The sequence below is a fragment of the Musa acuminata genome, chromosome BXJ2-6 (assembly GCF_036884655.1).
Source record: "Musa acuminata AAA Group cultivar baxijiao chromosome BXJ2-6, Cavendish_Baxijiao_AAA, whole genome shotgun sequence".
Lineage (NCBI taxonomy): Eukaryota > Viridiplantae > Streptophyta > Magnoliopsida > Zingiberales > Musaceae > Musa > Musa acuminata.
In genome coordinates, this window is record NC_088343.1 from 35,249,961 (window position 1) to 35,265,841 (window position 15,881).

Sequence of the window (15,881 nt, forward strand, 5' to 3'; positions counted from 1 at the left end):
ATATATATATACATACATATATATATATATATACATACATATATATATATATATATACTTCAAAAGCTGTTGTTTTGATAGGCACTGCCGAAACTAGACAGTAAAGCAATAGACAACAAATGCAACCACAGCCCATATCAAGTCAGCAATTTGATATCATAAATACTATATGGTCAGTTCCAATTCCCAATAGCACCAATCCACCACTAGGGGAGGTTTCTTCACAACCTGTGCACAAGTCCAAAATTGGTAGGCATCATTCCTTACAGAGGGGGATAAAAGAGGAAGAAGAAAACAGGAAAAAAGAAATGCAAAAGCAGAGTTCAGATGTGCCCCCCACTGGTTTACATGGCATGAATGGCTTTCACAAACCTATGCACAGCGAACAGGAAGTTCATCCCAAATAGCATGTGAAACACAGACACAGCGGTATTTTTTCTATTTGCCCATACTCTCAGCTTCAATATGCTAGACATGGCCAAGAGTACGTGAAATGGCAGCGAGATTATTTTCTGTCGTCATGATCGCTCTCAAGCTAAAACTGTACAGTTGAAAAATGATGCTTACTCGGGGATCCGGCATCAGCTCTTGTCAATCACCTCGGCTGGCATGTTCAGATCAAAAAGAGGAGCACCTCCTTGAGCCTCTGTGCGGGCACGCTTACGAGAAGAACATCCACTTTCGTCCGAACTTGAGGAAGCATGTTTGCTAGGTACTGCTACCCCTGCATTTCATTTTGAAAACATTACATGAAAACTTTATTTAGGGACCAACTATAATTCCATCTGCAATAACTATTGAGAATAAAATTACGTCAATTTTGCTACTGTACAAAGAGAGAGAGAGAGAGAGAGAGAGAGAGAGAGAGAGATGTGAAAGGAGACAGTGGCATCAAAACTTCTAATTTGGATAATCGATTGAGCAAAATTCATTATAATGAGCTAGACAGGTAAGAGTTGTACCAATTCCATTATGAGCTGAACCCAACTGCGCAGAGTTGTCATCATGACTAGTCTTCGTGCTCGTCAAGCTTTGGTCAGAATCCCAGCACACGGATAATTCTGATGCCCTCTCAAGACCTTTTGATTTATAAGGAGCGATATTATGAGTCGCACGTTGAAGGGGGTACAATAAGTCATTCTCGATGCATTGGTACCTGCGAGGACAATTATGTCATTATGCATAAACAATAAAGCCGAACACTTGTAAAGCATGAGCTTACATCTGTTTGCAAAGTCTATCAACAACGTTAGACAGATTGATGACATGCCGCATAATGTCCATGACCTCATCATCTGAAAAGTGCTGAAAATCTTTCTCCAGAAACATAGAGAGTTTCTCCACATTAGCCTCTAGCTGTTGCTGCTGGTCCTCAAATAAGTTCTGTTTCATGTCTCTTTCCTGTGGTGTCATCTCATCCTTAAAGAGTTCATCCCCAAACATGTAGAACGCAAATGGATACGAATATGACAAAACACGTCTTGATCTGAAGAGTCTATTCAATCCATTTATCACCCAAGTGTAATCTTTGATTTTGGATTCCTTGTTCTCTGAAATGGAAATCTTTCCCTGAATGGTTTCCTTGAGATTGCTTTCCTGCTTGAGAGAATCTGTATGAGCCTTGTACCGATTATGATAGTGCATATAACGGTAAAGGTCACGTCTTGCACGCTCGGTCCTCTTTGCTTGGTCGTCTTTGAAGCGACCACAACTGTGACCACTGATGCTAGACCAAGTATGATCTCTTCCAGTAGCACCACCACATAACCAACTGTTAAAGACCATAAAATCAAATGAAACAAAGAAAGCTTCATGCATTAGAAGACTTGATCAAAGCTTCGATGTCCAAAGGTTCTAAATTTTCTTTCACTAAAACAGTGGAAAGGTAAACAAGCCAAAAAGCTCAAAACAATCGATGTCTGCAGATTTTTTTTTTTTCAAAATTGAACCACAGAAGAAACCATTGTACAGTGAACCAGACGAAAACACAATGTCTCTCCAGGGCATAATAGAACAGTACCCACCTGAGGGAGAAACAATAGTTGACTACTGGGTTCATGCATATAAAATGTTGAGTATCAAAGCTTAAAACTCAGTAGTGGTACAACAAAAATTTGAACTTCATCAAGAAAGATAAATGCATTATGCATTAGATAGATCCACTAAATTATATCAGGTCCAATCTATATATTGAAATATCCAGGTTAAAACACAATAAAGTGGGATAATAAAATCTTAGACATTGTCTACCAAGGTAAAAACAATACCTATTACATTGAATTCACACACCATGAACTACAATGACATAGTATGGAACAAAACAAGTGCAAGCACCAGAGATGTATCATTACCCACTGTATCATTGGCAATGACATACAAAACTTTCAGTGTGATATGACAAAAAATGTTGGGTAATCCCCAGAGAACAATAATGTTCTAATGTAGACAAGAAGAAAAACGAACACAAGTTTAATTCAGAAAACAAAAAAGAACAATTGATTACAATACCCAAAAATAGCAAGCTCTGCTCTTCAAATTTCTGGATGGTAGTACAATTCCAATTTATCGGTCTGCACAACAAATCCTCTATTCTGGGCACTTTTGATGTAAAATGAATGAAACTTCAAATTGTTTCACAGGCCTATGATTTTGTAAAATTTCCTAAACAATAATCTTCGTAATTTCCAACCTAACTTTGTTTTTAACTTTTTATGATTTATAAAGCAACCCTCTACATTAGTCAGGATATGCTTACGCAATGTCCCTAATTATATTCCTTACTATCTGTACCTGACTTGTCCACATTCCATGAAGCAACAGTTTTCATGGATCTACGAGAAGCCTATAGAATTCGATTAAAATGATCGAGCTAATTAGGCTCCAAATCTCAGATGATGCAGATATACATAACATAAAACTATCATATGTAACTTTTCACGAATCAAAAAATTTGAACATATTTGTCTTTGGCTAAGTCAAACAACTCTGTGACTCGATCATGTCTTAAGATCTAGGTGTAAATCATTCTCTTGTTCAAAACATAGTTTCAATGATCTGATTTCTTTTTTCCTTGTGTGGATGACTAACCTAGAGATTCTCATAGCCATTATCTTATTTACTCAGGTTTGTCCTTATGTCAACTGCAAGCAACGGGATTATCAAAAGCAGAAAGCAAATCATAGTATTTTTAACGTCAAGTCGATGAATTTAATTAGTTGCCCTCAATCCCAGTAAATGGATATGAATATTCTGGTATGCACAAATTATAATAGCTCCTACTTTGGGATTGTAACTATTAAAAATTCGAGAAGATTTTTTATAACATCTTAATAATGATTGTCTTCATTTGATGTTCTACCAGGACTATTGGATAGCATCTTTAAGTGAAAATTTTAAAGGCAAAGGACTTTTGATCCGTGTGATATAGGAATTTTAATTCATAAAAATCTCTGCCTGCCACACAGTTTGCAGGATCAACTGATTGCCAATCCACTTTGAATGATCTAGATCAAGATCTGTCAAGTATAATGCTGATTACTAGATGTTAGAATCATTAGCATTGGTCACAAATAGTTGAAATGACCAATTTTGGGCACACCTGGCCGTCTTGCATGTCTCAGCTGACTTCAAAGTCATCTCAGTACTCCAGCCAATTACCCTAGTCAAGCTAATCCTGGCAGATCATGAGCAAGTTCCCACAGATTCCAGCTAACTTTTAGGTTCTAGTTATTTAAAGAAAGACCTGATCCATGAGCTAATTAGGTTGATCCAGCCAATACACACCAATTCCAAACTTAAATAAAATGGCTAATGCCAAATTGATCAAAATCCCATGAACACTGGTCTAGAATGCTTCTACGCAACCTTGCAGGTACTTGAACCATCCTTCCAGTGTTTGCATATGCAGGTACATAATTATATTTCACACGTTTAAACATATTTGATTTTCCTACAACATCACTTTTGGTAGGTACCAGCAGGATCAAGTTAAAAGGCTTCAGAAAAAAATGAAGGTCACGGGATCTCTAATGATGCCTTCAACTCTACGCATAGAAAACTAAAGAAATCTAAGTTAAACTAGATGACTAGCCATATGAAGGCCAGTCCTGAGAAAAAGTCATAACAAGACTATTATATATCAATATTACATGATAAATTCATCATAGCATTTCCAAGCAAAAATAAGTTCTCCAAGGTTTAATAGGTTGTCTCACAGGAATGCTGAAAATAACATATAATTTAGCTCAAAGAGACTCTAAAACCTCAAAAGAAAAGCAACTAAAAATAACAATTTAAAATTAGAAATGTACAAATTTCACCACATTTTTCACTGAAAATTAATAAGATCTACAGTGCAATATATAGTGATTATTGGCATATCTGTTATAGATTTCCACATTTTTGTAGATTAAATATAGGCTTAAAAGAAATAGGTCCTAGAACTTATGGCTAAATGGATAAGTACAAGCAGTACCTGAAAAGAAGAGCTTCATAGGATTCCTATTCCAACAAATTCTGGGAAATTTGAGAATCCAAATGGCAAAAATTATCAAATACTTCATTTTTTCACTGACAAAGAAAAGCAAGTGAAAGCATACCTCTGATACTTATTTCTCCCACCGAGTACCATAACCATCGAACCTAATATCTAAACCAAGTAATACAATTTAACAAGGAAAAGACCTTTGGACACTGAAACTCAATTTTGAGAGACTTCAAAGAAACCCCATGATATGTTAACATGAATGAAAATATCATAATTCTTTTTCTCCAATTCTTATTGTAGGAGGAAGAAAAAGAGAAGGTGAGGAGAGAAAGGCAGCAGCAGCAGTGACAGACATCTGCAGCAGTTGCAGGAGGAAGCGGATAAGGAGACCAGAAGCAGACTAGCAAACGGCAGTCATATGTGGTAGACACTTGCAAACGATGAGAGGAGGAAGGGAAAAGATGCTGCATATCCAAAGCTATCACAGGTTAGATCAAGGTTCGCCATACCGATGTGTACCGCCCGGTACGGGCGGTACGTACCGGTCCGAGAGGCGACCGGTACGCGGACCGCCCTCTACCGGGCGGTACACCAAAAAAAGCTTGTATCGGGCGGTAACGGTCGAAATTTCGACCGTTACCGCCCGGTACCATTCGGTAACGGTCGATTTCGACCGTTACCGCCCGATACCACTCGGTAACGGTCGAAATCGACCGTTACCACACTGTAGCAGTGCTACAGTGCTCCAACGGTCAAATTGACCGTTGTAGCCATTTCTCCTCCTATTTAAACTAATCTTCTCTCCCCTATTTCATTATACACTCTTAAACTCTCTCTCAAACATTTCTTTTCTCTCATAAACTCTATAAAACAACGATTTGTGAATTCAATCGAGGTAAATTTGGGAAGATTAAGAGGAAGAACTTTCTAATCAAGAGGTATGAGTCAAACTGCTCGAGGAACTACCGATACCCAACGGTCACACTCGTCCGCCCAACGTGCAAAGGCAAAGGGGAAGGCAATAGCATCAGTTGCATCGTTGGAAAGAATCGAGTCGGGCGATGAGACACCTTCACAATCACATTCTCTTTCTCGTTCGGTCCAGAGACATGACAGCAACACGGACAGCAGTGCCTCAACAGATGATGGCGGTGATACCGGGCAGTCGTTGGTCTCGTCTGTACAACTTGAGGGTGGTGAATGGACTGAGGAGCAATATTTTACACATGCCACTCAAGATTTAGATCATGGAACTCGACAAGGTACTGGTTAAGTTTATGCGCGGAAGGGAAAGGAGAAGGGGAAGGGGAAGGCAGTGGATGAATATGAACAAATGCGACAGAGCATACATGATATAGACACAGAAAGAGACTCATCGTATTCACAGCCATCGTATTATGAAGAATCATATGGGCAACAATAGTATGGTGATAGTTGGTCATCCTTCTCTGAGCAACAGCATGATACAGAACAACACCAATATATGCCTTAAGAGCTGCCTCGGACAAATATGATTTATGACGATCAATCTACGATCAGTACCACATTGATGCATCAATGGCATACGGTGTATCAATACACTATGTCATGTGATCAATTTCATGATTGGGTCAAACAAACGTATCATATTGATATATATCGGATCGAGGACCCCGATCCACCACCCGTGGAGGCCTGTCGTTCGTTTTGGTGGTAGAATTAACAATCAGGTATATCTAGATATATGATTATTTAATTCATTTGAATTTTAGAGTTTATATTGTAACAAAATAGTCTAACAATTCAACTGATTTTTCTATAGATATTTCAATCTATAACGAGCTGAAATACGAACCTCGAACAAGACTACCTCAAAGCCCGAAAAAGATATGTGATGTTATTTTTACCAAATTTACATTGATTTTGCTAAACTTATATTATTACTATATTTATTTGTAACTTGAAAACTCTATCCTAACTTTTTTTTTAATTTTCAGGTATTTTCGGAGGGATAAATCAGTGAAATCAGGTGTACCGAGCGGTACACCTCGGTATACCGCTCGGTACGCCGTACCGTACCGTACCGAGCCAGCGTCGAAACGCCGGTACGGTACGGTTCGGCGAACCTTGGGTTAGATTATACAGCTGTAAAGGATATTCTACCATGGCGAACTGAGTCAACTCAGTCACAACATCGGTATACCTAGGTAAGAATTGTTTGGTTCATGGATCTATTAGGAACAAGACGCCTAACTAGATTACCTTAAGCCTTTTTCTATTTCAAGTTTAATAAAAGATTTAAGCTTAGATGTAGAATGGTCAGTAATGAGAGATCTATTTGGGGCAACATCACAATATATCATCCGAAATAAAGCAACCATAGGAAAAAGAACCCAAGTATTTTATCAGTCTGGAATAGCATAAGGTACCTAGCACAAAAAACTCAATGGAAAGGGCACTAAAAAAATTATGGCATACAGCAATAAAAACGCAGACTAAGATCAGATGCATGCTATAATGAATGAATCTGAGTCTACTAAAAGGGTTAAAAACACGATAAAACTCGCAGAATGACCAACATAAGCACCAATAAAGAAGAAAATCCTCACCAGAAAGCTTGCCCACATATACATGCAACTAGGTTACAGCCACCATTCTTTTCAACTGGTTTGTGACATTTTGGGCAGGGTTTTGTGTTCACTGTTATCCAATTAACAGTTTCTGATTCATCCTGGCATTTCTTGGTCCATAGCTCCCACATCAAGCATGAACAAGGTGAGTGTGCTTCTGATAAGCAACTGAAACAAAATTGTATCCCACAAGTACATTCGACCTCACAATAAATATCACCCTCAACACGTATTGCATTTCCACAATGTGGAACGCTGGGGCACCACTTCACCTTATTGTTGTCTTCAATATATGATTCAAGTAGGAATCGATCAAAACGATCAGCAATATCTGGATGTTTTGCACTGACCAAATTCCTTATAACTGCCTCATCACAAACAGCACTGCACTTGGGTGCCATGCACCTAATGCGACGACTCTGCCCGTCATTTATCTTGACAATAAAATGCTCTGTCCAACCTAAACCATTAAACATAAAACCATATTAGTGGCTCAGATAAATGCATATAGAATACAATTTAAAACCTTATAGAAAAAGAAAGTCTGGTTTATAAATCAAAGTTAAACAATCCAATGGAAGTCAACGAGGAGAAAAAAAAAAAAAGAGCTAGTTAATAAGATGATAGTAGTCAATGGGCATCAATTAGGTGGTTCAAAATTTTCAACAAGGATACAAATTCACAGCTAGTCCATGAAGAATGATGATCCTCTAGAACCAGGTTTACTATTACTAGCTGATGCAAACAAAGGCACTGTTAATGTACTTCTGAGGCATATTTATAATGATTTGGACATTTGAGGCCAAAATGTTGTATATGTATCTCAAAAGACCCTAACTCTATGTTTACTCCAGATGTAAACAAGTATTTGCGACTACAATGACAGATAATTGTAGGTGGCAGTACCCTTTTCAATGTCTATGCAAAATATTAACTGCAAGTATCCTTTAATGCATACGTGTGAAATGTTAAGTGTGATGATTTCTTTCGTTTATATACCTGAGAAAGCATATGTGAAATTGCTCATTGTTTTAAATTTTACAATTTAGCAACAAGCAGAACCAAGCAAATTTATGAAGAAGATAATGTGAATGTTATATTAAGGATAGATAGAGACAATTCTGGAAATACATTTTACAGTGAAGGTGATTTGATGTCCTTCAAACACTTATGGTTGAAACCATATGGAAGTCAGAAAACTTACAATCATTGCAGAAACTGTGCCCACAGTCCATCTCAGTGACTGCACCTGGAGGAAAGCTCTCGAAACAGACATTACACGTGCCTGAACTCGATGAAGCAGACAAGCCTTTGTTCTCGACAATCGTCACTCCTGCTTCTGAGAACAATCGCTCCCTTCCCTTCTGATCGAGCAGTTCAAAGATTCTCTCGACATCCCAGCGGTAATGAATCAACAGGGTCCTCGCATGCTGCTCTTTCAGCACCAACAACTCCATCACCTTTCGCAGATCCTCCTTCTACAAGAAGAAGGAATCGCTCAGAGCAATTCGACTATGCTCCACATAGATCCACATGATTCTGAGCAAAATAAGTATTACCTGAGCTGCCAAGAGAGACTCTTTTGTGATAACCTGCGACATGGGAAGAACAAACTAGAGAAATCCATCACTCAAAGAGAGATAAAAAGATAAAATTCCTAAGCCAAAAGAAGAAAGCTTTCGAATTTCCGCTAACAACAAACTTCTTTCTCTCGTGGTCATAAACAGATAATCTCAATGCTTCACAAGAAAACCATCCGTGTCCAAGGATTGAAAACTATTTTTTTTCTTTTCCAAAATACGGATTGAAACGAATAAGACAAACGAGAAAACAGAACGATTGAGAAGCCATTCACAAGAGATCCACTCCGAGAGATTCGAGATCGCTGAAACCCTAGGGGGGGCACCAAGAACCAATCCGGAGTCGGGGAAGAGAGAGAGAGAGAGAAGGCGCCGATACCGAGGAGAGGGACCAGTGGCAGTCCTCTTCGCGCCCGTCCTCGAGACCCTGGAGGACGTTCTCCTCGATGGCGTCTTCCTGGTCAGTGATGTAGCAATCGTCTTCCTCCACATCGCTCGACGACGGGCAGTCCTCGTCTTCCGCCATGCGGAGCGCCGGGGGATTGAATCGGGGAGGTAGAGGCGAAGGGAAGGGGAAGCGATCGGATCGAGATGGGCAAGAATCGATCGAATTGGGGGGCCAAGGAGGAGGGTTCGAAGCGAAGAGAAGTCGAGCACAGAAGCGATCGGAGAGGAGGGGGCGGAATGAAATAGGGGTGCTTTTGTGAGGCCCTTTTTTTAAAAGAAGGCTATCATGTAAAATACTGCTTTAAAGGTTTGTCAATAGCATACTCACCCTTGTAAATTTCGGTACACTGTTTAATATTATTTAAATATTAATACCATTCTCATGAAATAACGTATTACTTACTGTATTATAATAATATAATAATATGAGTATTATTATTGTCTTAGATTTATTATCAATAGGTTTTGCATGTCACCATCAAAAGAATATTTTAAATGTAAAATTTATTAAACGAGTCTTTGAACCCTTAATCGCTAAATGAGATTTTGTGCCCTTAATATGTAGATGTGACAGATGATCGGTACTTTAGGCGTAATATTATTAAACAAATATTTGGGGTATAATTTTATCCAGCAAGATTTGGACGCTTCAATCTTTCATGAGTTTTGAGTATAATTATTCTTGACAAGTTTTTCAGTATATTCTCGTTTTGCTAATATTTTAGGTGCGGCTAATAAGCTTATTTACTTATTCTCAAGTAATATGTATTAGCGAACAAATATGCTATGGTCGGTGAGTCAGCACGGCTAGGTCCGCTTGTCGATGTCGAGAACCTACTGTGGGGTGATCTGGATGATGAAGTGGCCAGGCTCTCGGGAAGGAGTACTGTTGGCGTTGGTCGAGATTAGGTCGATTAACAACTCCACACTGCCGGGCGACTGGCACTCCCATGCCGAGTCCCTTGCCATCAACGAGTGGTCACCCTCCTACAAAAATAGTCTTCACCGGGTGGTCCCCAGTTATGGCCCCTCCGACGAGCAAGTTAGTAACGAGAGGGATTGCTTTTCGTTTTCCCTTTTTGTTTTTTGCCTCTCCGGTCAGGGGTTTTATACTATGATGCAAGGGTTGATGGTGCGTCGATTCGGTGTCGCCACTGACCCCCGAGGGATGGGACGACCCTTCTGATCGACCACCGTTTCGAGATGTGCAGAGTAACGTCAGACAACACCGCCTCGAGCTCTTGGGACGAGACGTGTAGCATATCTTCTTGGTACGAGTTCTCGAGACGGGACATGTAGCGTAGGGCTCTGACTTGACGTGCTATGTCGGTTGTGATATGTTCATGCCGCTTATCAATATGCATATATTTTATAATTTTTGGAATTCCAATTTAGAGAATATAAAAATCACTTTGATTTAATGAAATTTAACATTACATGCTACTTTTGGCTATTATAATATTAATACTGAAACTCATGATTATGATTTCTTTATCAGATCTAATTTTCTTATATATATATATATATATATATATATATATATATATATATATATATATATATATATATATATATATCTTTTCTTTCAAAACCAAGTGTTGATATGCGATAGATATCGTCTAGAAAGACATAGAACAAGTATGTCAAAGGAGTCATTGAATTAAAGTTGGACATGTGACACAGTAGTAGTAGGCCAATCAATGGATCAACTCAAATTTTGGTAATTTTGTTGTTTTATTGATATCTAAAACAAGTCTTTTTCTACATTAACAAGTTTGCCCATGGAGAGCTATTGAACTTGAGATGTGATGCGACATATAAACCAATTAAAGGATCACTGCAATTTGGTGATTGATTTGTTGCTTTATGCATCTCCTAAAGCAGCTCCTGTTCTCCACGTTACAGACATGCATAGTTTAGAAAAGGTCACTCGCTCAAGAAAATTATAGATTGTTTTTAGACAATTGATTTGATCGATATATGTTATTGGTTCATGATGCAAAATGCTGATCAGGTACATCATAGTGACCCATAATGATTGACATCAATATTATACAGACATACCATGGGTTTGACGGCCACGTGGATGCATTTGCTCCAAAGCTATCTCAAACCCTCCACGTATTGGGTTGTCTACCTCTATTTCTGTGCGTCGTTGGAGCACGTCAAACTCCGTTCCAAACTGTTGCTGGAAGGCGTAGACAAATCCTGTCAACAATTTGCTTACAATATAACACGTGGAAGTCTCGACTCAGATACACCGTTGATTTTATGATTTGTGCATCATATCGAAGGTTTCTTATTTTACCCGCTCTCGGATAAGATATTATATATGATGAACCGCCATACCACAAAGGTGGAGAACCAGCTGGTGAGTACCATTCCCTGCCCGGCTACCTCAAGGACAATGAATGCGTCTTGAGTTGCCACCGCTCCGAGTGGCCGCTGAAGCAGATCCTTCTCAGCATTTTTACCATTCCCAGTGAGACCATCAATGTCTCGATGTAAGAACCTCCCCGAGATTTTGATAAAGATGTGATTTTTGTTCTTAATCAGATTCGATTATATTCTTTGAGGACGATCCTTTCTTCGAAAACCGTCATTCATGTCAAAATCTTGCGTATCGAAGAAGGTATATTGTATGCCATTGATCATAAACTCGAGACAGGTATATGGTTTATCCTGATTATAATCTGATCTCAAGTGAAGTGTATGTTATAGGGGGAGAACGAATTAATAATGTAGATTATGCTTTGTCCCAATTGATGTGATAATAATGTAGAATTATGTATCTAGGGTTTGGACTTATGGCGGGTTATAGAGTACAAGGGTTTTTGCACCTTTATAGATTGTGTTGCTGGATTTTTTATATTTGTGTTTGCTAGAATTAATAATGTAGAATTAATCATAAGACCATCCAGATTATGCTTTGTCCCAATTGATTTGATAATAATGTAGGACAATGTCTCTAGGGTTTGGACTTATGGCGGTTTATAGAGTACAAGGGTTTTTGCACCTTTATAGATTGTGTTGCTGGATTTTTGATATTTGTGTTTGCTAAAAACACATAGATGGTACCCTTGATGGGCTGGTGGAGGAATTTCTTTTTCCAATTTGGTGAGACACTTCAGAATTAGCTTATTTTGGTCAATAGACAGAAATTCTATGATGGATCTGGTATTAGTGACATCAGTCTTTTTGAGTTAGTGGTTCTTTTTTGGATGTATAACAGTTTTTTTGCCCAAAAAAACAGAGATGACAATTCAGGTGAACTTTGGCTTTAGGTCTTCCACAGGATTACTACTATTAGGAATAGGTTGTCATTGAGTGTGATGAAATCTTATATTGAGAGGAAAGTAAGAAAAAGCAAATTAGAACATGATGGAAGCCTTATTTGATGTTAACTGATTTATATTTTGATGGTTCCATGGTCAGATGGCTTGCCAGCAAAAGTAAAAAAAAATGTTTTCTTGTGCTTCCAGTTTACAATTTAGTATGGTTTCTAAGCTGTCTTTCTTGCCATTTTCCCCTCCTGCCTTTCATTTTATTGATTGTCAATCTTTATTTTTAATTTATATGTCCCTTTAACTCTATTCCTTACCTCTACTTCTTTCTGTTTTTTTTTTTTCGAATGAAAACTTCTTCTGTAACTGTTAGTATTCCAATATTCATTTGTTGTAAGTTCCCTATGTGTTTCTTTTCCTATTTTTCACCACCCTACCCTGTCTGCGGTATATGTAATCAAGATTACTTTCGTATCGAAGACTCTAGCAAAGTTATGTTGGCTCACTAAATATTAATGATAATACAGAATCGTCGGTCAGTATTGTCCTTGCAGCAGCTATGTCTCTTCTTTTTCTTCATTTCTAGCTATCTAACTAGATATGAGCTTATTGCTTTTCAAGGGAGGTAGCTATCCTTTACTTTTTCTTGATTACCTGAACCTTCCAGATCTGATATATCAACTTGCTTACTCGAAACTTTTTGCTGTATCTATGTATTCCTGATTGGAACAGCCCTGCATGAATGCCATGAAGGTTGTTGAGAAACTATATAGTATCAGATGATGGTATGAGTTGACTATTTTGTTTTGACACCTCATGCATTCATGTTTCAGGCATTTGATTGGCTTCTTTCTTTGTCTTGCTTTGACTATATACAGCACAACGAAGGGTCCAAAGGTTGTAGATCTCCGGTCGTTACAACATTTGCCAGATTTATTGAAGAAAACTGATCTGCAAAGGATTCAGTCAGAACTCGTGGCTTGTCTTCCTTCATTGCGTCACCTATCTGATTTGCAGAGATTAAAGGATGTACTGAAGACATCCTTGGCTTCTATGGATGTGCTTCCATCTCTTTCTTGCTGGCACCTACTGCAACTATTATCCAATTGTCTCCCCCTGCAGATTTACGCATTCTGATCACACTAGTATACCTGTTGTGGTACAGTCTCACTTCTCCCATTCTGCAGATTGAAAAATTCCTACTCGACCTAACATGATCTTTGTTACTAGTCCTAGTGTAAATGTCATAAATTTTTCAGAAGGCTCTGTTCTTTTGCCTCAATAGATTGATAATGAAGCACAACTTTTATGAAGAGAGTAAAATATTATAAACACTCATCTTACATCAAAACTTTGATATGAAATCATCATGAAACTTTCCAATTTCTGTAGTTATTATCTTAGTAGAATTTTCTAGCATGTCAACGTATGCATTAACTATTTGTTAGTAGTTCTCTTTTCGATTAAGACACGACCGATTACAATCTAAACTACAATCTGAGAATTCATTCTTGTTGCAATTATTCCTTTATTGTACTGATCAAGGTTGCCTATTTTGATGTCAGGGTTGATTCATCATGAATTTAGACTGCATTCTCTTGTTATTTTTTGTACATTTAGGATGTCTTTTCTTTATCCTTACTTCTGGTGTTCATTCTAGAAGTTTATTATTTCAAGCTGAATTTGTACAACACAGTATGTATTAGAAAAATTAGTCACTACATTTTAAAACTGGAGTGTTTTTTTTTTCTTTTTGGAGAGTTTAATGAAGAACTATAAAGATCTTTTTATATGAAATTTTGTGTAAATATGAATAGAGTACTGGATTTTCATTTTACTCGTCAAACATCTCATTTTTATTAGGATTTTGGCCTAGGAAACATATAGATGATAGAGAAAGGGCCCTATAATTACGAACTATTTGTAATACGACATGGAGTGATAAATTTATGTTATTTTATTTATTTTAATTTATCGTTGACTAAGTTTATGCCTATTTATATTTCCTATTAAATTGTATCCTAATTTTTTATGGACTATTGATCTATTGATTTTTCTGCATCTTTGGACCTATCTAAAATTTTATATCATTCAATGTTTTATACTCTTTTCTTTATTTTAAATTGTAATTCAATTGTTGAAACTTAATTTTACATTTTTTCATAATAACGAGGAGGGCAAGTTTTGATATATTATTCAAATTTTAAGTAATGAAAAATAGTTTCTTTATTTGTAAGGATAAATTATCTCTATCTCTTATGCACTATGTTCATATTTTTGTATATATAATTCTATCGAAATATTCTCCTCTATTCAAGAGTGAAAAGTCTCTAGACATCATTATTATTATTATTCTAAAATGCATCGCATCTGAGTTTGCCCTCGCTCGATCTCATAGAGCGGTTCTTCAACTTCTCTGGCTTTCACGGTTTGCCCTCGCTTGAAGTCAGTATCTAATCATCACATTGAGTTTTTATACAAGCAGCCAACAGCCATCGCAAAATCCACCTCTTTACTTTCTTTTCCAAGTTCATAAAATAGAAGAAGGCCATCAACAGCTTACGGACAGCACGACCAAACATACAAGGAAGTCTTCCCATCTCCAAAGAAGAGGAGGGAACCTAATGCCAGATTGATGTTAAGATTTTTCTTTTTATACACTCAGTGGTTAGCCGTTTATCTTTGAATTACCGAGTATGTTTTTCTTCTATTTGTGTATTATCCTTAAGCAGCGTACTATGGTAAAAGTTCAAATCAATTCCTTAGATTCTGTCTTCGATCTATGTATTACCCTCGAGCAATATATTATGACAAAAGTTAAAATCAATTCCTTAGATTTTGTACATGGTGCCAGATATATTTAATGGAAAAAAATGACAACACTCGGATTACAATCAAATTTTGATGCTAAATTATATTTTAAAAAAAGATTGTTAGTATAAAATATATAATATGTTATATTAAATATAAAAATAATTTTTTATACCATGATTAAAATTAAATATAATTAGATCTAATTTTACGATACGTACGTTTTGATATCATCTTAAAAAGAGATATCTATTTGACCTATTAGGCAGAAGAGTTGAGAGAGATATTGTAATCCCTCAACTAAATCCTCTATGAGATGTGTAATCTCTCTTTTTATAGTCCCTAAAGGTCTTGTCTATTTATATACGAGAGCAGAGGGTTTATGATAAATAATTAGAAGAGTTCTTCCGACGTATCCTAAGGAATTCTACTTTAAGGGAACTTTTTTTCTATTAGCTAATATATGTCATCAAAATCTAATTAATTATATTATATATATCTTATCCAATTATAAAGGGTCATAAAATCTAGCATTCTCTCACTTGGCTCATTAATTGATAAGATATAAAAAGATATTCAAAATCAAAATAAATAAAATAAAATTTGTTTAAAAAATAATTTTACCTAATTTGATTCCAAAGAATTTTGAAAAACATTTTATACA

The 15,881-nt window shown here is 37.0% G+C and overlaps 1 protein-coding gene and 1 long non-coding RNA gene across 3 annotated transcripts; one reads left to right on the forward strand and one right to left on the reverse strand.

Moving 5' to 3' along the window:
• Positions 1-135: 135 nt before the first annotated feature.
• On the reverse strand, positions 136-9,375 carry LOC103988850 (probable E3 ubiquitin-protein ligase ARI2). Of its 2 annotated transcripts, none has more exons than XM_018828105.2 (7): positions 9,055-9,375; positions 8,655-8,708; positions 8,300-8,573; positions 7,075-7,555; positions 1,223-1,771; positions 963-1,156; positions 136-724 (listed from the first exon to the last, which is right to left on the reverse strand). In XM_018828105.2, the coding sequence occupies exons 1-7, from the start codon at positions 9,199-9,201 to the stop codon at positions 582-584; spliced, it is 1,842 nt and encodes a 613-aa protein (XP_018683650.1). In that variant the 5' UTR covers positions 9,202-9,375; the 3' UTR covers positions 136-581. The 2 variants fall into 2 exon arrangements, with proteins under 2 accessions (XP_018683650.1, XP_064969790.1); XM_065113718.1 differs by having other exon boundaries at positions 8,655-8,687; positions 9,055-9,374.
• A 2,103-nt stretch (positions 9,376-11,478) lies between these two features.
• LOC135613607 (uncharacterized) lies at positions 11,479-13,695 on the forward strand. The gene is made up of 3 exons (XR_010487345.1): positions 11,479-11,626; positions 13,139-13,191; positions 13,285-13,695. It is a non-coding gene; the product is annotated as an uncharacterized LOC135613607 (long non-coding RNA).
• Positions 13,696-15,881: the final 2,186 nt, after the last annotated feature.